Below are 26491 nucleotides of genomic sequence, written 5' to 3'. Positions count from 1 at the left end.
CTTATAGCAGGAGTGCAACGTCAGTTCCCAATATTGACTGATATCAAATACCACGACTTTCCGTGGGCCCGGATTTCACTCTCAGCATTTGGCATTCGCGTGGTTGACTGGCAGCCTGTCAGCTCCTGCCCGTGCAGGCTGCCGGCTGCCTCGGGTCCTGGGTCCTCCGCAGGAACTGCAGCCGGCGGAAGGCACGTTTCAAGAACTACACCTTTACTTTCTCAGGAGCGGCACAGCAACGGCGATGAAAGGAGGCATTAGTGAATAAACGTATTTTAATAATTGATACCATGGCTCTCTGTAAATATTGATAGCTGATAAGATACTTTAGTCAAGGGTTTCTGAGAAAGAGGAAGATGGAATGGTAAATACTGGGAAAGGAAGTCATGCTTGGCAAGGTCCTTTGTAACTTCTTTTGCAAAAAGATGCATTAATCAAATACATAATAAATACTGCTTTTCCTTGGGATTAGGGGGGATGGAGAGCTCGGGCTGCAGCCTGCCGGTAAGAACAGCGTGGCAAACAAACTTCATAGTTCTGGGAGGAAAGGCGTATTTATGAATGGGATTACTGGTGTGGTTGCCTGCCGCAGCAGGGAAAGGATTCACTGCCCCCGGAGGCAACTTCCCAGCCCTGTGCCAACTCGTATGACTATTGAGATCCTCTCTCGAAGCCCTGTAGCGGCACAGGGAAAAGGAGAACTGATGTTTCAGATGGTTGTGGAGGAAGGTGGGACACGAAAGGAAGGCAAACAAAAAGACCAAACAACTCCACAACAAATGGGGGGGGGGGGATACATCCTAAAGAAATATTTTTTTGGTTTGCTTTGTTTTTTAAACGCAATTTTGACGCATGCCTTCGCGTCCATGGGTAGCATCAAACCCGCGCCGATGGAAGGGCGCACATAGCTGTGTTTCAGGCGATCAGAAATACCCGTTCCCCCCTTGCAGTAACAGGTTCCGACACGAAGCCAGCACCAACCGCGTGCCGCAGAGATGCGTCCCCGCAGCACATTAAGCTGCGTGTGTCGTTCGAGCCACCAACGCCAGCAAACACGTGCGCCAAACCCCTGGAAGCACGGAGACCCGGCTAACTCCTCCACAAAGCAGAGGGCCCCCGGCCCGCGGCCCCCGGGGGGCTGTAGCCGCAGCCGCCTGCAGGCCCGGGGGGCCCAGCCAGCGCTGCCAGGGCAGCCGAGCACCGCGCTCAGCACCCTGCAGTGCTGACCCCCGTTAGGTTTCTACACCGCGGCCACGGGAGGTGTCGGGGTTGAACGGTGCGTGACCTGTCGGGATAACGGGAAGCCCGCGTGTCGTTCGGGCACTGTTGAGGCCGGCGCATCCCCCCGATCGCTTGGCGGAGGGATGAATCCCAGCCCCCTCCGCCGTGACCCGCGGTTTTGTACCGGCAGGTGGGTGGGTGGGTTTGCGGAGCCGCTGCGGTGCCGAGGCGGGAGCGGGAGTGCGGGAAGGCGAGAACAAAGGACACGGAGCCCGGGCCGCCGTGACGAGGAGCCGCGCAGCGCCGGGCGGGCAGCGGGGGGCCCGGGGGGCCCAGCATCCCCGTCCCAGCCGGGAGCAGGACCCGGCGGCCGCCCGGCCTCAGGCTGGAGGGAAGCGCCGTGCGCGGCGGTGCCGGCGGGCGCCTCTGCCCGCATCCATCCTCCCGCTGCCCGCCGGCGGCCGGGACACGCCGCCCCGCTCGGCTCCCGCTGCCGCTGCCGCCCTGCCTGCCCGCCGGGCGGGCTGCCTCGCCTCGCCTCCCCCGCTCCCCCCTCACCTCAGCCGCCCCCCTCTGTCTGGCTCCCCCCGCTCTGTCTGGCGGCCCCCCCCCTTCCCCGTCCGTCCCCCCCCCCGTCCCCGCCGCGCTTCTCGCGAGAGCTGGGGATGCCGCCGCCGCCGCCGCCGCCGCCGCCGCGGAGGGGGAGACACTCGGGGGGAGCCAGTGACGTCGGGAGTTTTCCTGAAAGTCAATAACGAGCCCGGCGGAGGCGGCGGGAGGAGCCGAGAGCGGGGCCCGGGCGGCTCCGGGGTGAGTGCGCCGGGGGGAGCCGCCGCCGCCGCCCTCCTGACCCCGCGCATCGATGCTGCGGCCGCGCTGCCCGCCCGGGCGCCTCCCTGCGTAGCGGGGCGCGCAGCTCCATGTAGCCGCCGCCGCCCGCCAGCGCCCTGGGGCCGGAGCCGCCTCCTCCCGCCCCCGCGGAGACACCGGCCGCCAGGGACCGCCGAGACCGGCGGGGGGACAGGGGAGGAGGCAGCGGCGCCCTCCCTCCCCTTCTCCCCCCGGAGCCGCCGCCGCCGCCGCCCTCGGGCTCCGCAGCAGCGCCCGCGGCGCCGCCGCCTCTGCAGGTACGGGGCGGGAGGGGCCGGGCGGCGGCGGGCGCTGGGGCGGCGGCGCCGGGGGCGGCGGGGAGCGCGGCGGGGGGCGCCCGTGGCCTAGCGCTGCCGGCGGGGAGGGGTGCGGGGATGGGGGGGGGTCGCCCTCCCGGCGGCGCGGGGCTGAGGTGGGAAGGGTGGGGCGGGGGGAGGTTATGTAACGCGGGGGGGGGGCGCACCCGGGGGCGCTGCTTGCGCGGGGGCCGGCGGTTCCCACGCGGCGGCGGCGGCCCCTCCCCGCCCCCCCCCCCCCCCCCCCCCCCCCCCCCCCCCCTCCGATCCCTGTCCGTCCGTGAGGCGGGTGCGGGGTTTATCCGCTGGGAACTTGCGAGTGTGGGGGGTGCGGGGGTCGTGTGTCCCCCCCCGCGCTGGGAGCAGGCCGCTGGTGGCAGCGCCTCGCTCAAGTGATGCTGCTGCTGCTGCTGCCGCCGGCGGCGGCTCTGGCTGCAAGTAAACCAACCGCCCCCCCCGGCTCCCCGCCCGCCCCGGCCATCATGGAGGCCGCGGCCCACATGTAAAAGTTGATGCGCAGGCGGCTGCTGGGGCCGACCGGCCCGCTTCACCCCGGGGCGGTGGGGTCTGTCCCCGGGGGTGGGGCGGGGGGACACACACGCGGGAGAGGGGCCGGGGCCGGGTCAGCGCAGCGCCGCCCAGCACAAAGTTGCCGGATCGCCCCGTTATATATTGTAGTTTCGATGCAGATGATGGTGATGTCGGGAGCGGTGAGGGCTCGGGGCTGCTGGGTGGCTCTGCGGGAGCACAGAGTTTACTTCTGGATGGGAATGGAAGAGGCGCGAAACACCCAGGGCTGCTCCTGTCGCCTTCCCCCGTGGCGCACTATCCAAAGGGTGTATGTAAAATTAATAACATTATATTGTCTTACAGCTGAAAAGGAATAAACAACTTCATCTCCCTTGACCTTTATTCTAAATTCTTCTCCTGAATGTCATTCTTAGTTGACTCCTCTGTATCTATATCGCCTCATTGTTTTTATGAAACACCTCTCAGGCTTGATTTGCTTCTAAGGGTTGTTACGGGACTCAGGATGCGCCCGATACCTGCGCCACCACCTTTTTTCACTTCTGAAGACACTCACAGCAGTGTCTTCTGCTGATGTTTGCTTAAGCTTTGCCAAAACTTTGCTGGTAAGCAAACGTGGCCCCCCTGTTTTGCGTACAGAGGTCTTTATTTCTCAAAGCAAAACCAGCATGCAAATAAGTAAATAAGTAGACCTACGCTTCCGACAAGTTGCACTTTAAGCGTGATCTCTTCCTTCTGCCAGCTTCTGTGTAGGCCAGTTCTGGCTCTTCTGCACTGGAACATGGGAAGAGTAGCCATGAGCTAGGGAAGGAGGCTTAGTTTGACTTTTAAAGTAAGCATACTACTTAAGAAGATTGTGTTTGTAGGACTGTTTGTTTTTTTTTACAGGAGCCTTTAAGTTGACCCCAATATCTTTAACTGGATTGGATTGCTAATTATAGTCCATGTGGATATATTTTGGTTGGATGTAACGAGCAAGTCAAGTTCACATAGGACCAAAAGAAAAACTTCAGAGATAAGAAAAAGTCTCTGTTTCCTAGAAGGCTACACATAATAATTAGAGTAACTCCTTTTTTTGCTCCTAAGTGCATGGTGTGTGCTTATATATGTGTAATATTAACGAGACTGTCTTGTTCTGGACAGTTTATTCTATGGTCTATTCCTGCTTACCCTAACTAGGTTTGAATGAATTTGGTAGTCTCCTTAGCTTCCTAAATAGGTTCATAGAAAGCAGTATTTCAGCATCTTACTACCTCATTTGTTTGGCGCTTGGGGGGAAGATGATGTGTAGTTAAGCAAAAAGCTGTGGCTCTGTGGGAAGTCAATGTGAATTTTTAGTTTTTATGTTGCCCCAGTTGAAGTAGATGCAGTTTTAAGGGTTGGATGGCATAAATGTGCACTAGGAAATGTTGAGTTTCTGATGCTGTAACAAATGCTTTGTGAAAAGGGAAATAGTTTGGTGAGGTTTTTTTCCAAGCTTAACCCAAAAACACTTGCTAGAGCTTTGCTATTGTTTGTAACCCAAGCTTCTGTTTGCAAGATGTTACCAGGGTCCATGACTTCCGACTACAGTTTGAAGCAGCATGTGTCTAAAGTTTGTATAATAACTGAAAGAACCTTCAGACTACTTGGAATTTGTCTAGTGCTGATTGATTGAGTGTTCTTTCACTGTCTGGGTGCACATTTTCCCAATTTAGAGACCTACTGAATAATCATTGCTATACCCAAGAAGCATTATTTGCTTGGAAACTCGAAATACTCAACTGGATTGACACCATGACTGTAGTGGTTTGTGTTAAACAACATGTTTGAAATATCTTTGCTGTTCTTAGTATGAAGAAGATACAGTTTCTTAGAACCGTGTTTGGTTATAGTTCATTTTGGGCCGGTAGTGCCAGAGGGGAGGTAGATTTGGTGACAGGCTAGCCCAGCTTCAGCTTTGCAACAGGTGACCCAATATTCTTTGGCATCTTTCATGGCTTGTGTGTACTACTAATTTTAATTGACACCGGAGAGTGGAAGGACGTTGAAGTACACTGGGTGAAAATTTTGTTGTGCCATACTTCCATTTTGACACGGATAATGCATAAATGAATTGATGGCTTTAAAAGTAATGCACTGTACTGCAACTGTATGTTTTGTAGGTATGCTAGTTGGCTGTATACCAAAAGCCCTCTGTTCTCTTTTTTCCCCAACTAATAAAGTAAACATTCTGTTCAAAACATGCAGTACTCCCTTTGCAAACAGCAGTAACAGTTTCAAAAGGAGGGGAACAGTTAAACGCCCGCACCCACGACTTGCATTCAAAATTAAAATGTTGCTTTTATTTTCGGTGTTCGTGTTATATTTGCAACCTGCTTACTGTTTGAAGTACTGTCTTCTGTAGGAAAAGATGGCCAACTTCAGTGCCCTTCCAAATTGTTCTAGAAGTTTAATTCGTATCATCTCGAATTCTCATTCTGTTAGGATATGCCTAATCAGAGTGCTGTGGAGGGGGCAGGGGATACTTCGTAGCACAGCCAGGGAGTTCTGCACTGCTTGTGAGGAAAGGTGTGTTTTCAGTGAGCATCCCTCTTGCCATCCAGCACCTTTTCCTCTGGGTTGTTCAAAAGAGGCTTCCCCACCATCGCAGGGTCTCCTTGGTAAATGTGTTGCACTAGTTGCTCTTTTTTGCAACAAGTTAGTGTGGTGTAGCAAAGATTATTTTCTAAAGATAAGTTACAGAGTAAATGGAAAAGGTGATTCAAAGTGTTTTTAAAAAATAATCTGTTAAAGCCAGAGAAAAAAACAACCCCCCAAAACCCAAACAACCTTGAGTGTGAAAGCTAACTTTTCAGTGTTTTTACACAGTGTAAAAAGTAATCTTTAAAGTTTTACTTTGTACTTTCATCTTGACTAATTGTAAGGACAACATTCCGGGCTACCCATATGAAGAGAAGAATTTATAAATGAAGCTTATTTAGACAGATCACTGATACATACTGATGGAAGGACTGCAGAACATGCAAGGGTGTAGTAGTTGGTTATTTGGCATTTTGTCCTTGTTCCATAGCTCTAGATCAACGTTAGGTATGGGCATTTGGGTAGCTTTGAGGCATGCCATGCATTTCAAGCAGATTCTTTTTGTTATTATTTAAAGGTGGTGTTCAGGTGTAGTAGGAAGCTGTGGTGAAGTTAATACTTCCAAAAAAATCTCCCCCGGTATTCAATATCATTACTGTCCCTGGAGAGTATGTGTTTTTGGCATGTATATATGAAGATGCTTATTTTTGGTCACTTCAAATGTTTCTTTGATTTTTGGTGCTATTTGTATCAACGCTTATTACGTTTTGATTAAGTATTCTAATATACATTCAGTCCATCTTGACCAATCCTCTCTTTCCACATGTTTTGATCTGAGTGTCTAGGTGTGAGTCATCCTGGTCAAATATAGCATTAAGAACAAATTGTTGCCCTGTGATATTCTCCCCCCCCCCCCCCCCCCCCCCCCCAAATATCCTGACTAAAGAACAGTAGTAACTTTTAAATTCCCTCAAGAATGCAAGTGGGACCTCAGTATTTCATAGGCATGTCGGAATGACCTCTCAGCATGGTTTGTCAGACTTCCCCGCATTTGTCCACGTGGTGAAGTTCTTTTGAGTGCCTCCTGTAGCAGGAGTGAAGATGAAGAGCCTGCTTCAGCTTGGCTCAGGTCGTTGAAGGCCTCACCGCTGTCTTTCTGTAGTGTGGAGTGACAGTGCCCAACAGTCACAAACTTCAGGTTTAGCTGAAACAGCTGATTTAGCACCACAGTTAATACAGCATTTCTCAGCTGAGTCCCAGAAATCTTGCAAAAAAATTTCTACCAACACAGGTAATTTTTTTTCCCTAAGCATTTAGTGTGCTTCTTGAGATATGTGATCGGTGCAGCCTGCCCTTGAGAATTTATTAAAATTAATACATCTTTTTCTAAATGTGTTGATGTACTTCGAGGCAGAGAGTTGAAAGTTGTATGTGTGAGTTTCACATAATCTGGCTTTTCATATAACATTTGCCAAAGGCCTTTATCTGATGGGCTCTGCGTCTAGCCTTCGACGTGTGTCAGCAATAGTATACCTTTGAAAAAGGCACGGTCTTCATGTAAGGGAGTTCCTTCTGTCCTTAGGAAATCCAGATCTCGAGTGGGTGGGAAGAATGCTTTTTGAAGGTGAACAAGCAGATCCAAAGGTTTTGGGTTAGAAGTTGATTGCATTCTAGCCATAATGCAGTGTCAGATTTTTTGACAGTTCATAGGTTCAGCAATATCTGATTGCCTTGTAGGAAGGAATCACAAAGCTCGTTCCTATTGTTGCGAGGCAATTCAGAATCTAATTTGTTCAATATCCAGGAAATAAATAAACCCTCCTGTAAGAATTTAAGAGAGAGCTACTTGGCAGACATGTCATTGAACTTTTCCGATCTTTTATATTAATAGTTTGAGAACACATTTTTATCGCAGTACTTCCCTTTTGCTGTTACTCATAGCACTTCACAGATTTCTGGTTTCTATTATCTTCAACAGTGTGCTCGGTGTTTTATACGTACAATACGATGTTGTGCTGCAGAAAAGTTACTGTCATACAAACGATTAAATATATAAGCTTAATGAAACTTGATCTTGTGTCTCTTGAAGACACCTTTTAAAATCTCTTATCTCAGAATGAATAGGATTTTCGAGGTTCTTTGCACGTTTGAAAATTAGATTACCTTTTTCGGAGTAGTGTAGACATAGAAAGTAAATTTTAGTTTGTTTTAAAAATATGGAACTTGGGTTTAATTTCGCTTGGTTGTTTGAGTCATTACTAAAATATTTTTTTATAGGGCGAAGGAGCTTTGTCTTAAAAAGGCAAGAATTAGTATTCCTACATTAATCCCCAGCAAGTTAAAGTTATTACGTGTATTTTGAAGTGTTGAGTGGAATGCCATAATTATAATAGTTGTGATACTCAGCTAGTCCTTGGTTTGAGTTCCTTTAAGTCTCAAAACTCTCCCGAGTTTGTTTTCTCAGTAACTTTTTTTGATGTGTAACTTTAGCCCTCCCTTCACCTTTTCTACTTTAAATGTACTCTGGTTGAATTTCAGACCTATACTCTTAATACATTTTATCACTCTGCTGCTGCCAGATTTTTGATTATTTTTTTGTGTGATTGGGGGAAGGGGGATGGGGACAGAAAGGATTTAAAGCATTTTTGTCAATAAAGGCCACGCAAAACAATGGGTTGTTAATGTTTCACATGGGATTCTAAAGAAACAATTTAGTTACATTTAGAAACTTCCTTTATACCTCGGTAAACAAAGGCAAGGGTGGCTTTGTTCACCTTACTTTAATTATACCTTTGTCCCTTAAAATAACTTGCTTTGTCATTATAATAGGAAAAAAATACAGAGTGATGGTTTCTTTCCTGATAAACTTACTTAGTTGCAGAATCTAAGTAAAACATCTAACTTGTATATTAATATTTCAGCGTGCCTGTAGTCTCCCAGCTAGGCTTATCTGAGCATATATTAGTTATGTGCAGCTTTTTGATATACTGAAAGTGAAAATAGAACACTGAAAATATTAAGGCACAAAGCATACACGTAAGTGTGCTTTAAAAAGAGCTGTTCATCTTTTCCGAAGTATGTTGTTTTTCCTTACCACAAGGTGTAGGCAGTGCCATTTTCCTGTTATCCCCCTCATTATTCCAAGTCAAGGGCTCTGAAATAGTTGTTAGGAACAAAATTCTGATACTGATATTCTTACAGACATTGAGGCTTTTGGTACGAAATATAGTTTAAAAAATACAATGCCTATCGTGGAGATATTTTGGGATTATTTATTTTTGTTTTAAAAGTTTGTAAAGTATGAACATTTCTACTAGGAAAGTATTTGGGGATGTCTTTAAGTGTCTTAATTGTGTGTAGATAAAGATTAACATTTTATAAATTCAGGATTTATTGTCTTTTAATAACCCTGTTTCTTTGATTTCTTTGTCTTGTCAAACCAGTTTATGTGTTGTTTTGTATTTTTTTTTGTTTTGCCCCCTTTTTTTAAAAAAAAATTGACTCTAATAAGTTGGACAAATACTATCTGTCTGCAGGTTCCTTTTTCTCAATTTAAGCAGTGATAGTATTTAAATCAGTCAGTCCTCCTGAGACCATAAAAAGGGACATAATCCATTCTGCTGTGTTTGAAGTATAACCAGAATTCTAGAACAGGTAGTTTGTAAAAGCCTGTATAAATACTCTATACTTTTTAGATAAAGCACTCAACTGAATGTGATTCTTCCATTAGTGATACTTGCTAATTTTATCTAGTAGGTTTTGTAGGAACCTCTGTTCTTCAACATTGTCTTTTGTGTAATTTTTGATGATGTGCAATATATCCTCTAATTGTTTGACCAGACTTTTAGATAATGACTTTGGTAGGGGAAGAGGATATGCATGAGTTTTTCATATAAATAAAACTTGGATCACAGCTTCCAATCCTAAAGACAACTCTGTTTTTAGTTTAGAGCCGTACCTTTTGAATTCCTTGCTCTGTGATTGCAGCTGGTGCTGGAGACAGTTACAGCCTGTTTGGTTCTCCTGGAGAATTCAAAGTCAAATTTGAGAAAACTTCTTAAGAGCTTGATCTGTTATGAAAAAAAAAGCCCCCAGAGCACTGGAAAACAAAAGTCTGTGTGATGGAAGCCGCTAGATGACTGGGAGCTGCTTGCCTTTTTTTTTTTTTTTTTTTTTTTTTTTTTTTTGTAGTGTGTGTGTTTTCTGTGTGCATGCACAAAATTCTTCAGTTACCTTTCTGAGAAATAAGGAGATACAGAGATGATGAGATTTGGCTCTGCTTACGATGAGGACCAAAGAATCTCAGTGAGTCAGACAAAGGGAATCAGAAAGATTGGCTTGCTGTTGTTTTTTTTTCCTCCCAAAACATATTATTAAACAGATGATTGCTTGGAAAAAGGGTAAATGGTAGTTCCCTCATACATTAAAAGAATAAGGTTGGATGAATCACGAAGTTGATAATGCCACAAGAAGTTACAGGGATTGTCTCTGGAAGTGCTGAAACGGATCCTGTTGGTATTCTCTCTGGTAACTTGAGTTGGTAAATGTGAGAGTATCTGTTTTTTCTCAGCTCCAAAATTGTTGAAAGTAGGAGCCTGTGTTTATGAAAGTTCTTACAACAGAGACCTGAATCATACAATTTACACTGAATTTATGGGCACTGTCTTCTTTACTCAGCTGTCTCTTGTCACGGGGGAAATGGGAGGATGCCCAGATTCCAAGGGAGTGTTGTCTGTTCTTATGAATCTTGATGATTATTCACTTACACTTACTGGTTGTTTGTTAAGTGTAGACCTGAACCGCTGTTTTCAGTCCTTCTGCTTGGAAGGGATTTCCTTCCTTCTCTCCATCCACTGGCTCGGTGGAGGTACCTCACTGCTGTGATGGGCCTGAGAGCATCCTTTAATGTAAAAATACAGCTTGAGGAAAAGGTGTCTTCCTACTGAATGGTCTGTTGCTTTTTTTAATGGTTGCTCTTACAGTTTCCATGTGGTAGCATCATGAAGGGAGCTGGTTCTTCTCTATATTGCTGTTATTCTGGCAGTTCAGGGTGAAAACTGAAAAGGTGTTGGCTACTTTTCACCATGGCTTGGGAAAACTGAGGCTTGGTGGGGGGGTCTGGAACTCTGTTGCAGGTAATAGCTTCTGCTTAATCTTTGTTCATAAAGATGCCTTTGCGACCTATACAGCTGGGAACTTCGAGGTGTAATACTAGCTCTTCAGAAGTGTGCTGAAGCGTTTCCTCTAACGCTATAGAAGTGGCTTAAGAGCGTTCCAAAGCAGAAAGGAGAAGTTTTACTATTTTTTGCCAGAAAAAATACAGGTGTCTTCTTCACATGACTGACTGCGATGGAGTAAATTTTTACACCCGCACCATGAAGCGTGCAAGCAATTGGTTCTTGCATGTATTATGCATATACGTGACTATCTGATACTGTCTGCAGGATCCACACAATGTACTGTTGGAAGCATATCTTCCAAGTTCTGTTTATAACGTTGGGGGAAAAAAAAGCAATCCAACCTGTTCTGCAGTTGCTGGAATGTATATAAAAACAAGTCAAGTCTTTCCCTGTAGGAAGCAGCTGGAAGGCAAAATATTTTCACTTCTTACACGTTTTGTCCCTGTTTCTTTGGGTTTATCTTATAGGAATAAGGGAAACTGTAAAAATTCCTATATACCAACCACTGAAACTTGAAGCGCATTAGGAGGGCAGAGTTGATTGCTAACAAAAATTTAAGTTCTGTGCCAGCTGTGCAGAGTAAACATTTCTGTAGCTTTTCTTAAAATAGTTGAACTGTAGATGAAATGCTATTTTCATATGAGAGTTCTTGTTCCACGCGTTTCAGGCAACTCCTTTATGTCTGTAGACAATCCTTTATTACATCTTCAGAGAAGAAGGTTTCTGTGGGACTATTTTTCACTAAGGTCAGTTTTGGTCATGGTAACGTAATTCTCAAAAATCTGCTCTTTTAGAGCTTTGCTGAGTGACTTTCAGAGTAAAGGAATACAGCTTTTAGAAAGCCTCAAAGGAATTTAATAAGGGATAATTCTACAGATGCTTACAAGTGGCTTCTTGAAAGTGTAGTGTGAATGTGTAACCTTTATTTTCATTAGTCTTTAAATCCTTTGATTTATCTCCTTCAGCTTGACTTTTAATTACCCATTAAGGGAGCCATCAATATAACCACACAACTGTTGATAATTCTACTTAAGTTGTTCCTGGTAATATTGTGAAGCTAAACTGGAGATAATTCTGGAGGCGAGTACCAGAAGGCCAGCCACCTTGGGGGTGTGCATGGCTAGGGTGGATCCTCTTGCACCCCTCCTGAGAAACCTGCATGCTCAGTTACCTCTCTGAAATGCCCGTCCACCAGCGCCCGCAGCACGGGGAATAAGCAGGAAGAACTGGAGATCTGTGTGTGGTCGCAGGGCTGTGATCTCATTAAAGTTACAGAGACATGGTGGGACAGCTCGCGTGGCTGGAATGCTGTTGTGGATGGCTGTGTACTTTTTAGAAAAGACAGGTCAGCGTGGACGGGTGGTGGAGTTGCTTTCTATATGTGAGGGAGCAACCGGCACATATCGGGCTTTCCCTAGGGGTGGATGCAGAACGAGTCGACAGTTTATGGGTAAAACTGAGGGGCAGGTCGACGTGGGGGACACGGTTGTGGGTGTTTGTTACAGGCCACCTGATCAGGATGAGGGAGTCGATGAGACCTTCTAAAGGCAATTGGAGGTAACCTCACAGTCACAGGCCCTGGTTTTCATGGGGGACTTTGACCATCCTGATACCTGCTAAAAAGACAACACAGCTAGGCACATGCAGGCCCCGATGTTCCTGCAGAGAACTGATGGTAGCATTTTGGTGTAGGTGGTGGAGGACCCAACAAGGCGAGGTGTGCCACTGGACCTTGTACTCTTAAAGAAGGACTGCTTGGGGATGTGAAGGCTGGGGGCAGCCTTATCTGCAGTGACCATGAGATGGTGGAGTTCAGGATCCTGTGTGGGGGAGGCAGGGCAATAAGTAGGATTGCAACCCTGGGCTTCAGGAGAGCTAACTCTGGCCTCTTCAAGGGCCTCCTTGGAGGAGGCCCATGGGTTAGGGCTCTAGAAGGCAGGGGAGTCCAACCAAGAGAGCTGGCTAATACTCAAGCATCACTTCCTCCGAGCTCAAGATCGGTGCATCCCCATGAGTAAGAAATCAAGCAAAGGGGGCAGGAGGCCTGCATGGATGAGCAGGAGCTTCTGGCAAAACTCAGACAGAAGAAGGGAGTTTACGGGACATGGAAAAAGAGACAGGCCACTCAGGAAGAACATAGGAGTGTTGTCAGAACATGCAAGGGGGTGGTAAGGAAGGCTAAGATCCATCTGGAGTTAAATCTGGTGAGGGAGGGCAAGGACAAGAAGGGCTTCTTCAAGTACATCAGTAGGAAAAGGATGACTATGGAAAATATGGGCTTGCTGCTGAATGAGGTGGGTGCCCTTGTGACGACGGATACAGGGAAGGTGGAGTTACTGAACAACACCTTTACTTTGGTCCTTGCTGCCATGGCCAATCCTCTGGTTTTCCAGACCCTGGAGGCAAGAGAGGAGTCTGGAGAAAGGAACACTTCCCCCTGGTCTAGGAGGTTCGGGTTAGAGGTCACTTCAGCAAACCTGACACCATAAATCCATGGGCCCCAATGGGATGCACCCCCGAGTGCTGAGGGAACGGGCAGATGTTTTTGCTGAGACACCCTCCATCATCTTTGAAAGGTCATGGAGAACAAGACAGGTGCCTGTGGACTGGAGGGAAGCCAGTGTCAATGCAAGCTTCAAAAAGGGCAAGAAGGAGGACCCAGGAAACTACAGGCTGGTCAGCCTCCCCAGCATCCCTGGAAAGGTGATGGAACAGCTCATCCTGGAGGTCATCTCTAAGCATGTGGAGGAAAAGAAGGTCATCAGGAAGAGTTAACATGGGTTCACCAAGAGGAAACCATGCTGGACCAACCTAAAAGCCTTCTATGATGGCAGGACTGGTTGGGCAGATGAGGGGAGAGCAGTGGATGGTGCCTACCCTGACCTCAGCAAGGCTCTTGACACTGTCTCCCATAACATCCTCATAGGTAAGCTCAGGCAGCATGGGCTGGATGAGGGGACAGCGAGGTGGACTGAGACCGGGCTGAAGGGCAGAGCCCGGAGGGTGGTGACCAGCGGCGCAGGGTCCAGCTGGAGGCCTGTGGCCCACAGTGTTCCCCAGGGGTCAGTGCTGGGTCCGGTCCTGTTCAACTTGCCCATCGGTGACCGGGACGCGGGGACAGAGCGTGCCCTCAGCACGTGGGCAGGTGACACGAAGCCGGGGGGAGCGGCCGATACACCCGAAGGCTGCGCCGCCCTTCAGCGAGGCCTGGGCAGGCTGGAGAGCTGGCGGAGAGGAACCTCGTGGGGTTCAGCACAGGCAAGAGCAGGGTCCTGCCCCTGGGGAGGAGCAGCCCCACGCACCGGTACGGGCTGGGGCTGACCTGCTGGGGGGCAGCTCTGCGGAGGGGACCTGGGGGTTCTGGTGGGCAGCAAGTTGCCCGTGAGCCAGCAGTGAGCCCTGGTGGCCAAGGGGCCAGCGGGACCCCGGGGTGCGTGAGGGGGAGCGTGGCCAGCAGGGGCAGGGAGGTGACCCTGCCCCTCGGCTCTGCCCTGGGGAGGCCGCACCTGGGGCGCCGTGTCCAGGGCTGGGCTCCCCAGGTCAAGGGAGACTGGGAACTGCTGGGCAGGGTCCGGCGGAGGGCTACGGAGGTGATGAGGGGCCTGGAGCATCTGCCTCATGAGGAGAGGCTGAGGGAGCTGGGCCTGTTCAGCCTGGAGAGGAGAAGACTTGGAGGGGATCCTACTAACGTCTACAATCTCTCAAGGCCAAGAGGATGGGGCCAGGCTCTTTTCAGTGGTGCCCAGCAACAGGACCGGGGGCAATGGGCACAAACTGCAGCACAAGAATTTCCATCTGAATATGAGGGAAAACTTCATCCTGAGTATGCCAGAGTGCTGGTGCAGGTTGCCCAGGGAGGCTGTGCAGTCTCCTTCTCTGGAGACATTCAGAACCCACCTGGATGTGGCTCTGTGCAACTTGCTTTAGGTGAACCTGCTTTAGCAGGGGTTTGGACTAGGTTATGATCTCCAGAGTTCCCTTCCAACCTTGACCATTCTGTTATTCTGTGATAATTCAGTTAATTTTGTCACCATTTTTATCTGATTTTTGTGTTTTGGGGGTTTTAATGACAGTTCAGTAAAGTAGTACACGCAGTGTGGGATGCAGTCCTACAGACATACACTTGAGATTGTTGGGACACTGGCTGACATGAAAATTCGTCGTAGATCAGATTTTGGTTGAATAGTACTAATTTAATTGTAATCAGTGGGTAAATAGGGAGCTTTAAGCATAAATCCATTCATTAAAACTGGGTGTCTACTGAAATCACAGACTTCATGATCAATATGTAGGCAGACAAGATTATTGCTGCTTAGTACAGAAGTTCCTTTCTTATAGCTTAGTCTCGGCCAACAATAATAAATTGTTGCACTTCTCATAAGCACACACCAAAATGGGAAAGTACATTAAATTTGCCAGAAGTGTAAACCCTATTGCAGCATGTACCAGCCCAAGCTAAGTACTATTATGTGTTACATTGGTGGTTTGTCTTTACAGTTGGAAAAAAATTCACCTGTGATCACTTCTTAAAGAATGCAATGGAAGTCTTGTAGGAAAATCGTACTTAGATATTTGAATACGCTTCCTTCAGAGAACAGCTACTTCTAGGTCACGGTTGTTTGACACTCACCTCTGGCTTTGTAGTGATTTGCGTGTTTGTAATGAAGAGCTGATACGGTGCTGCAGTGATCCAGAACGGCAAAACCGCAGCCTGCTGTCGGGTGCGTGCCTCGATCTGTCAGGATCTCCTTCCACGATAGATTTCCTTACCTCTGGTTTGAAGCATGCAAACAAAAGTTCTGATAATGTATGACCCAGAAAATAACTCTTCACACCAGTAAGGTGAAGGATGTGGAAATGTGTGTTCTGGGTGTTTCTGCCTTATGTGACTTACGTGATGCAAAGTCTAAACAGCTAAAGCTAGCCAGATCAATTAAGAACAACGAAGTGGTCTCATGTTCTTCCAAAACCTTGTACATAGCATTTTTTTTTTAACTCTTAGGAAAGCTTAAACAATATTTCAGTCTTAAGGCAGGGTGCAGTTGTGTAAACACAGGTGTCCGGTGTCCTTTTAGATGCTACAGGGTATGATGCCAATGCAAGATGCATCGCCTGCGTTGGTCTTACTGTCCTATCTGCCAGCACCATGGAGGTGTCTCAGAGGCACCATATTGAATTTTACTTCAACTTTGCAGTATTAATGAGTTTAGCATCGTGGCTTTTACTTTTACGCAGCTGAAATACTGCAAGGTTTTGAAAAAAAAAAAAAATAGTTTGCTGAAAGTAAAACTGAAAAATGGACACACTTCGGTGTTGCTGTAACATCAGGTTGTACTGCGTTTTTTGTTGCATACCGCTGGAAAAAAGTTACTGGTACCGAGTTTTGTTTGCACGGCACAGCATCCGTACAGAAGTAGCCTTCCATCTAGCTGCTGTGTGGTGCAAATACACGTTTTTCGAATGGTAAATAAGAAATAACCTGTATGTGTAGAAGTGTTTGTTTTTTAGCGTGTACTTGATTGAATTAAACTGGTTTCTTTCCCAGTCCTTTCTCCCTTCGTTAATTAAGCAGATTGCTTCTAGCGCAGTCGTGTTTGTTTCACATGTTTACGTTTGTTGGTCAGTCTGCTAAATGGAGATGTGTGTGCTGCATTTGCTAGTACTAAATGTGCGTGTGCGTTCCTGTTCCGTGCTGGCACTGTGTACACGTGTGCGCCTGTGTGTGCAGCCGTTGAAGGATGTTCCTCCACCATCAGAGACATGCCTTTTCTTGGCTTCCCACCCTTTTCCAGATGAGCATTATTTGAATGCTTCTCTTTATTCTGAAGGATGGAGGGGAAAGGCAGTCCTGCTGCAAAAGGAAACCTCTCCTGCCCTCTGGCTTCTCTTCCTACTCAATTGTAGTGCTGTTTATCTCTTCTTCACAGCTGTTGGGTGCTCTGGGGGTGAGGTGGTCAGAAGAGAGGGCTGTGGCTTCTGAGAGTGGCATGTCCTGTTCCAGCGCTAACTTCCCTTCTGTCCCCTGCAAGCTGAGTTTTGTAGGGAAAAGAGCACCGTTGTGACTGCCTGGCTTAAAGCCTCGGGAGAATGTGCGCTCCTTCTTTTCGTAAACTAAACATTGGCTTTTTTTGGTTAATTTGTACTCCTAAGAAGCTGGGTTTCTGCCATTGTAGAGGAGCTACTTGTCTGTTGCATGGGTCCTGACAAATGTGGGAATGGTTAAAGCTGCCGTGGGTTCAGAGCTGGATCTGTGAAGCAGTACCGGCACCCTTTCATTTAACAGCATCCTCTGCGTTAGTCCAAGAGAATTCTATTGTCTGCATTTTGTAACAGTGCCGTACAACTTAATATGTAACACATTCTGCTTCTCTTAAGTATCAGAGTGTTCATGGAAAATGTGCTCTAAGACTAGAAACGTGATTCTGTTATATGGTTAATTAAAAAAAAACGGCAGATTTTTAATATGAGCTCAGTCAGTTGAAGACATCAACAGAGACTTTTTTGTTGGCTGTCAAGTGAAAAAACCAGAAAAGACTTAAATTCTTTCTGTAATATTTCCTTCCAGGCTGACTCATCAGTAGAAATTGGGAAGAGCTGCAGAAGAGAAGCCAAACAGACAAGCTGATAACTCAAAGAAAGACTCTTTTGAGTTGGGGGTTCAGAGTGGAGCCATCATGAGCGATGTTACCATTGTGAAGGAAGGCTGGGTTCAGAAGAGGGGTAAGTTCTACCTTTTAATGGGAAGTTCTTCTGATGTATCGTATGCTGTGCGCAGTGGCATTACATGGTTATGCATGTGAGTGTTCTTGATTTATCTGCTGATCTGCAGCAAGCTAATCTGACCATATGGAATTAATGGCCATTAAGGCCTCAGTCTTGTTAATACTTAATCCTCAGCACTGCCCCGTTTCTGGGGGTAACTGGCAGTGAAGAGGAAGCTGGACTCAGCAGTTCCCACTTAACCTGGCTGTCGCAGCTGCTGTCACCGATGTATCGGACTAAGTAGGCTGCTGTGCCAGCTGGGGGAGGTAGCAATAGAGGTGCACAGTAGAGGGTTGCCTGGAAGCTGTTGTGGATGTGGTACTGGGCGTGAAACTTTCTAGATGCTGAAATAACTGTGGTTCAGTTTGTATTACAAAAGCAAGTAATCCCCATAAAATCAACATAATACTTGCATAAAGCTCAGCATACACCTAATTACTTTGCAGACCTGGGAGCCATATGACTAAAGAATATGTTCCTAATTATAATCCAGTCTAAGGTATGATTTTTTGTTACGTTTGAGTGCCTGTAAAGTCTTTGAGATGTCGCTTTATAATGTGTCACCATGCGATTTACAGATTTTGGAAGGTTGCCGTACGTTAAGCTCTGAATGGGAAACCTCTAGAAATATCTGGCATTTGTATCATGCAATGAACTTCGGATGAAATCTTCCATGCTTCATGCTGATCTGCTTTGCGTTCTGGTTGTGCACATGATGATTTCCAAAAGAACATCGTCTCTCTTGCAGAGACAAGGTGATCTGGATTATAGGGTGATTTATGCCACGAGCTTCTGTGATTCTAGCCCAGAAAGATTTAGACTGGAATAGTGGGAACAAAATTACCCTTTAATTTGCAAAGAAATGCTTTGTTTCAATAGCAGTGTGTGAAGACAAAGATCATTATTAGCTTTGTTACTGCAGATTGACATTAAATGTCAAAGAAGCCAAGAGAATGAGAGAAAAAGTTTTATTATTCTGTTAGTATTCCTGCATAAATTGCATTTCAGGGTGCATTATGGGTATTGCAGATGAAAATGGGCTAAACTGTATGAAGCCTAAGGCCTGCTTCCTATTTTGGAATGTATACTTATAACAAATCGAATTCTACGTGATAGGAACTATTTAAATTTTTCAGTTATTTTTCCTTCCAGTCTTCTTGTTATTTACTTGGTTTGGGTATCTGATTTCCTTTTTTGATGATGTCATATAAATTTATTTCAAATGTCTTGGAATGATTAGGATGATCCAAATAATATTCTTTTGCATGACATCAGTTCATTGATGCAATGTTGCTCATTCTTATTACACCCTGATAGCAACTCTGTGAGCACTGGATATGCATATTAATCACTGTGTCCGGAAAAGGACAACATACAATGAAACTCAGCGTCTTACTGCATATTTAAAATTCTGAAATGTAAAATAAAGATTTTCCTCCTCATGCTGTTTTACTATATTAATTGAAGAAGAGCCTGCTGAGCTGACATTTTGATGTCAGTTTTGTTAGTAATTGTTTTCTAAGTAAAGACATTTCATGACGTGCATTTTTTTCATATTTTAATTACCTCTGACTGAATGGATGGCTGTTTTTTTCTTCTTACTATAGGTAACTGTGTAGGTTTAAGTGGAATTTTTTTTGATAGACCTAATATTGTCCTTAATTTTCTGTGTCTGACTTATTCTGGTTGTTGGTGGATTAAAGCGTTCATTTTGTTTGCTTCTGAAAACAAAAGGAAAAGTGCAGTGGCGTTTTCCAATGTCAGGAATTTGTAAGCATTTAAATCAACGGTTGTACATGTAATTACAACTTCTACCCTGACCTTGCTTGGGAGCAAGAGAATTGAAGTTGTTAAGTACTTTTTCTTGGCAACAACAACAACAAAAAAAAGGATCAGCCTTAATCTAAATTCTGAAAGCTGGAATGTGCTCAGTGGACACTTCTTATTTTGACAGCTGAATATTGTCTCTCTGCACCAAGAAGCACTGGGGGTCTGGGTAGAGCTGCCCTGCTTCTGCAACCTATCGTCCTGTGAGTTTTGAAGTGAATTTTCTGATCAGCCCTACTCAATACGTGTTGGCTGGGCTCACAGGGTGGGTTTGGAAGGTACAAGTCAGGATCCCCCTGGAGGAACCTGAGCATGGGATCTCTTCTCCAGGTGGACACCGAGTGAGCTCCAGCCCCACCGGCCAGGACAGCCCTGAGCCACACGTGTGCTGCAACATTCCATCTGAGGCTCCAGACCGAATTTTACTTGAAATAAAACTTGTAAACCCTATACGCTGGGAACTTAGGAGCCTGGGCACCAGCTGACTGATCTGCTTCTATTATGCCAAATTACTTGGTGATGTGGGTATAGCCTGGGAGCTTTTAAAATTGTTCCCTTCAGCAGCCTGGAATGTTTGTGATACAAGGAAAAAACGGAACAACCTTTTTTTCACAGCTCGGTTAAAGAGTATGAGGATGACTTGAAAGTAGTGGGGTGAAGAATGGTTTGGAGGAGATGGCTAATGTGATAACCCGCCTTTGTAATGGCTGAAGCGAGCTGGATGGAGAGTGAGAGGGGAGGACTGAAAGTTGAGCTGGGGATCTGACGTGAGGTGCGGGAGGAGGCTGGGGAAGACAGAGTCCGTTAGGGCACTGCGATACAATTCTTAATGGCTGTGAAATGCACTGAGAAAATGTTTGCTTTATTGTCCTTCGTGCTGTATCCATGTCAGTAACAGAGGGCTGAGGGCTATGTGTTTGTCAGCTTTTAACCCTGCGGTTGAGCGCTGCGGCGTCAATGGGATGCTACGCAGCTGGCTTCAGTGCTCTGGTTTTCTCTGTCCGCTTAAATGATAGACCTGTTGAAGTATTGCTCTTTCAAAATCAGTCAGCGCTCAAAGTTAAGGAATGCCAGAATTAAGTTTTGCTTAATTAAGGGTGATTGTACTCGGGCTTTGAGTAGTCTTTAGGAGAAGAAGTTTCAGTGTGGGGAGACTAGGTGTTTATGTGAATGGCCAAGCAGGCAGAGGTAACGGGCTGGAGGTGAGAGCTTTGGCCGGCAGAAGACACAAACCCAAGGGGAAGCAAAGCCTGGGAGGCTCACTGAGCCTCAGGTGCAGTCAGGTCCCGTCTCACAGGTGGAAGGAGACCCTGAAGCACAGCAGCTGGGGCTGCCTGGGCAGGTGATGCAGCCAGTGAGAGCAGATTCAGAGAATGAAGTAATGGGTGGTGGGGCCCTGGTAGCTATCAACAGCACGCTTGCAGAGCAAAGTGAGGGTTACTTTGGGCTGGCTCCTGTCTGCTCCTGTGCCCCTGTGGCAGTGGTGGTGCTCCCGGAGTACATCTTGTGGGGTTTTTTATTTTCATCTGAAAGAAACCAGGTTTGTGCACTCCAGGACTGCAAATGAAAGTGCATTAACTAGGGTGATGGGAAGATTTGTTGCAAAAGTGCTCTTATCGGAATGAAAGGACTGATGCGGCTGTATCCCGTGAGGCGGCAGAACCTGTACGAGTGGAGAGCCAGAGGAGCAGGCTTAGAGCAGAGCCTCTGCTTGGGCAAGAAGAGTGGGAATGTACTTTGTATGGACCCTTTTACGGTCGTCTGTGTCTTACTGTCTCGGATCTAGTGATAAGTGCCAAGCATCTCCCGGCCATGTGTCCCTATGCTGCTGCAAAGATGTTCTTGCAATTCGCTGGCTCGGTGTGTTTTGTTTCAGGATAGTGACTTTTCTTTCTCCTCTCTGTTCTCCAGTTATTCCTGTAGCCAGATGAGGAGAGAAGTGTGTTTGTCTTCCTCTGTGAGTTTCCTTTTGAGATGACACCAGTGTTTTCCCTTCTAATGAATACAGGTGAAAGGGAAGCGATGTTGACTAAAAATCTGAAATACAGGGATCTGAACCTTGCTGCTGACACGCAGAAGTTAAAACACGTATTTGACCTTTATGCAGTTAGTGTAAGGACTCTGCAGTAATTGCTGAAATGACTTTTACATTTTGGATTTGCTTAAGCACAATGTTTTGCAGAGTGTTTGCTTTAAATTACCGTAAGATTTAGTATTTGTAATTTTCCTTTACATGTTTTTACCGTATTTACTAAATTAAAAATGTTTTATGGGGGGGATGTGTTTTTAATTTATCAGTTTGAAAACAGCTGTCTTTTTAAATGGAGGAACATGCGTAGTATGATGAGAGTGATAATCATTACAAAAGTGGGTTTTATGCATATAATTCACGTGGTATTTTTTTTCTTTAAAGCTAAAGTTTCCTGAGTTGTAGAGTTGACCTTGTCTGTGGTCTATAATAGTCACAACAATTAGATTTAAGAATCATTAATAACTATACTTAATTGCAACCTAATTTCTTTATATATAACCTGTGCACAAGATTTCAATTAGTTTAAACATATGAAAAGGTTTAACAGTCTTTGTTACCATGTTATTAAAAGATCATTTGGGACAAAGGAAAAACTGACACAGATGCTAACTTTTTAAAGGACCCAGTTTTAAATTTAACCTGTCGACTAACTTTTTCTTTAATTGAAAGAGTAAGTATTTTTTTTTTTTTTAATCTGGGGAGGATATACCTCATGTGTATGGCATACCAAGATGGCTGAATCATTTAAAGATAAAGCAAAATATTGTCTGTTTAAGCCAGTGCTTCTGTTGTCATACTTCAATTACCATACCTCTGTTTGGGCTTCTGCGTTCAAGTGTGTTACATTAGGTAATGCTGTTTGTCATGGCAGTCTTTACATGGCTTACAGGGTACATTTTTATCCAAATTATATTGAATTGATAATATATCTGACTTGCTGATGAGGGTGACTTTAATAGAATCTCACTATTTTATCTTGCAATGCTCACCTGAAGTACAGTACTAGTATACCAATTTTATAGAGAGGGAGCTTGAAGTATAAAATTGCTGTGGCATAACCATGATAACTTAAGAAACTTGATGTAATGAGACGGTGGTAAAAACCAGATGTCATTAAGCTTTCCTGTAATGAGATTGTCCTGTAAACTGTATCACTGAAATACTGTAATACAATTTTTCACTCAGTGCTTTTGTTTGTGTTTTTTTTTTTCTTTCCTGTTTTATTTAAATGTAGCCTTTCATAACTTCTTGGTATCCAGAATTGAATTATCTGAAGTAGTGTTAGATTTCTAAGCTCATATTGCTTATAGAATAAGATGTGTTTGATTTACTATGATGATATTCCCTCAACTACTGGTCTGTTTTCATGTTTGCAAATAAGGACATGATGCAGGTTATCATGAGATTTGAAGAAATAACCATGTGGAAAATATTTATTGTTGTTGTATCTACTATCAAGAAAAAGAAATAGTGTAGTGGAATAAATGTATTCTTCCAAATAAGAATACAATCCTTGTTTAAAGTACAAATTATTTACAGTCTTAGGGTAACATGTCTTCCCCCTGCCCCCACCTTAGTTCTTGAGAAAGAACTAAGTAATTTAATTTAATGGACATGGGGTTTTACAGTTGAACGAAGAACAAACAGATGTTAATTTTGAAAATACATGCTGGAGATTGAGTTCACATGGTATGCTTGGTTGTTGTTGTTTTGGGTTTTTTTTTTTTTTTGGGGTGGGAGCAGGAATGCCTTGATTGAAAAATTAATCTCAGAAGTTATGGTACTAATTGAGTGTTATTCACAACCTGTCAGAAATCTTGTTTGCAGATTGTCTGAATTATTTGAGTGGTTTAACACACCTCTAACAAAGACAAATTTAAATAGACTATCTTGAACATCTGCTACACAAAGTAGAAGAAATTTAAACTATTTTTTTTCTAATTGTCCTAGTGAATAGTAGTTTAAAGTCTTCATTGATGAGCCACTTGAAATAAGCCTCTCTTATTATACTCTTTCTATTCTAATTCTATCTCATTAATAGAAAATGTGAATTACTCTAAGGTTCCCATCAAATATATGAATGTGAAAGGTAGCTCCGTGAGGACAAAAGAGAGAAAAACCCAACAGTGCAAGCTTTCTTGTATACGTGTTTATACATTCATATATCTAAACCAGATTTTTTTTTTTTTTTTAAAGTTCTCAAACAGAGATTTCTGTATTGTGCACTCAATGTAGAAATGGATTTAGGTAAATCTGTAAAGCTGCTTGCAGCTGGGGAGACCTCACACACTGGGGTTTTTTGCTTCCATGTACACTACGAGCAGAGAACTGTGTATGTAGAGGCTGTTTTCCTGCGGCTGCCCCGCTGGGAGAGGAGAAGGACCCTCTGCGCTCTTCCTCCAGCCCGTTCACTTTGGAGTTGAGTACAAAGCTCTTCTTTTTGGAATAACCTTTTGCACCTTTCTTGTCCCTGAAGGAAGGTCAGACCCGTGTGAAAAATCTTAAAATTGATGTAACTAGGATGAGTGTGGAGTGCTCCCTTTGCTAAATAACTGTTTATTCCAGGTGCTTTTTAGGTAGTAAATAGATAAGTGTTATTTTTGCAGCTCTCCACATTGGATTATTAGCAGTTTCTGTAGGTAAAGGCAGTTTGCTATAGTAATTGAAGCCTGAAAGGCAAGGTATTTTAAACAGTTTCAAGTTTTTTCTCTGCAATATCCTTGCTGAATGCCAGTTTAGATAATTGTGTGTGGCTGATTAATTTTTAAGTTTCTTTTAAAATTGTTTTTGTTTCAATGTAGCTGTAATACAGCCTGTTCCCAGTTTTTAAGTGGTTTTATGGTTGTGACTCTGATTGGTAAAAATGACACTTTTCTAGATGGAGCTGTATGGTAGATAGTACTGGCTAAATTTCTGTGCATGTTCTTGGATCAAATTTATTAGTTCCTACCACTCATACATCAGGTAGAAGATGCAGTAATATATTCAGAGGGAGTAAGGTGTTATCTTTTGTTTGTATTAATAAGGAATTCTTAATGTGGAACGTTTGTGGGAGGATCAACATGTTTGACCTTGGTGCTGTTGATTTTTAGATTTTTGAAAAGAAGCTGAACAGCCTCAGTACCTAAACAGAATCCCTGTTCATTATCCCTTCAGTGGCTTGTAAGGCATGTTTCTGGCGCTCATAACCTTGGGCTTTGGGCTTTTGCACATCCTGAGTTTTATGGTAGAAAAGTGCTTTTACTGATCCCGACAACAAGTTGCTTGTTACACAGGAAAAGACCTAGGCCATGTTTTGGTGGGTGGTTTGGTGTGTTTTTTCTGGTTTTTTTTTTTTTAGTATTCTGGACACACTGGTGTTACATAGCCTTGTATGTCTGTTCCGTTTCCTATGTAATGAATGCTGCCTTATTGCTCACGTTCTGAAGGTCTTCTCCATTCATACTGGTTTCTCTCACGCATACCAGTTTGTTACCCATGAAGGTGGTACTTCCGAAGGAGCAAGGTTGACCCTGTTGCAGGGATTAGGGAAGCAAGATGTTAATGGTTCGTTGTCCTTTTCCAGAACCCTTTTGGCCTGGCACCGCTGCAAGACCAGCAAATGTCGAAAATACGTTGTTGGGGAAGACTTTGAGGAACTGTTTCACAAATACGTGTTTCTTAATTAATACAACTCCTACTTTTTAGTTTTACTTAAAGCTTAAATAGTCATGCTGTGTAATACCTTTGGCATACTGTAATCTGTTCATCAAACTTAATTTAATTTGTGTTTATGTCACTTTTGCTTGTGATACCTCATCAAAAAATCATCTTCCCTCAATATACCGACGTGCCAGTCCAACAAATCTGCCCAGTCTTTGTGCTTTCTTTTATTTCAGAGGCAGTCCATGTACCTGTTGCTCTCACCTCAGCTAAGTCAATCAGCTTATGCCTCTGTGGGACCCACTTCTTTTATACTACCCCTGCTGCAGCCGTCAAAAACATTAATAAGGTCAGGAGCTGTGACTTGAAACTAGGTCCTGAAGGAGTTTTAGGGCTGGACTGAGAAGTCAGACGTTTTAGGGCATGGATATCAAAGAGGCAATTGAGACTGCAAATTGAGATATTGAAAAATAAACTTTGGGAAGACATCAGGCTGGTGGTGATTTAGGGAATGAATAGAAGGTGGAGGACAAGGGAAGAAGGTTTTGTAATCACTCGAATGCTGTCTCGATTGCTTTCTGTTTTCTTAGAGGAACTGTTGACCCTTCATGAGCATCTCTGCAATCTGTTGACAAAATGAGAGGTTTTTTTTTTCCCACCAAAACATGGAAAGAAGGTGATGGTAGTGTTGGGGATTTATTCAGCCACCAGCTTATTGAGAACATTTTGATCTTTCCTGAATCACAGGCAAGCCGGTGTGGCTGGGTTCCAGCAGCACAGACCTTGACTTGCGCTGGGAGGGTTCCCTGGGTCTCAGGGCAGGTCTCCATCAGCACATATGTGGCACTATAGGAGCAAATCTGTCCAGAGGTGCTACAATTTTGGTGTCTGTACTACCTATGCATGTTTCCAGAGCTTTGCTTCGGCTGCAGTGTCACGTCTGTTCCTATGGACCAGGAGCCCCTTGGTAGTGGGAGTGTATGAGGTGTGGTCACAGTGTAAGCTGGAGCTTGTAATAGTTGATAATTGGGAGATTTGCTTCAGATGTGATGCTCTTTCTCTGTAAGGTAGGTGTACCTTCAGTCTTACTTTTTTCCAGACCTCTTTAGTACCATCTCTAGCTATGTCCCAGCTAGTCTGTGCTATTATTGATAACTTCCCTTGCCAATCAGGGCAGCGTTAGCTTACTTGTTATAAATCTAAGTGCATTTCTTTGCACTCAAGATCATTGCAACTGACATCTTGTTTACTGTAAATTCAGAATTTATAGTTTGCTTTCTTGCAGAGTGCTTTCTTAAAACTGGTAGGCAGATAGGAAATGAGTGTCAGATGCCAGCACGCTGATAAGAAAACACGTTCCCTTTTTCAAGATAGGTTCAGAAGTTCACTTTCAAAACATTGCCTGTTTTGCCTTTGGAGGTAGTCTTCCGAAAAATATTGAATTACAGTATAATTGCATACTAACCGTCTAAAATTGAAAAGTTCCCAGTTTTGTTAGTTGTTGTTAGCATTTTTACGTTGAAATTGCAAACTGCGTAATCCTCAGTTATTCACATTTGCACAGTTGAAGT

At 44.8% G+C, this 26491-nt stretch overlaps 1 protein-coding gene across 3 annotated transcripts in view; it reads left to right on the top strand.

Annotated features, from left to right (window-relative positions):
* Positions 1-1883: 1883 nt before the first annotated feature.
* AKT3 (AKT serine/threonine kinase 3) overlaps positions 1884-26491 on the top strand; it is a 162077-nt gene continuing 137469 nt past the window's right edge. The window contains exons 1-2 of one of the 3 annotated variants that reach the window (XM_056344203.1): positions 1884-2348; positions 17223-17377. In XM_056344203.1, the coding sequence (XP_056200178.1) occupies positions 17332-17377 (46 nt within the window). In that variant the 5' untranslated portion in view covers positions 1884-2348; positions 17223-17331. Of the gene's footprint in view, positions 2349-17222; positions 17378-26491 lie in introns of those variants that run through there. The other 2 variants (XM_056344204.1, XM_056344205.1) reach the window with 2 other exon arrangements.

This window comes from Falco biarmicus, chromosome 6 (assembly GCF_023638135.1).
Source record: "Falco biarmicus isolate bFalBia1 chromosome 6, bFalBia1.pri, whole genome shotgun sequence".
Classification (NCBI taxonomy): Eukaryota; Metazoa; Chordata; class Aves; order Falconiformes; family Falconidae; genus Falco; species Falco biarmicus.
Note: the sequence above shows the minus strand (reverse complement) of the source record. Positions and strands in the feature narration are given on the sequence as shown.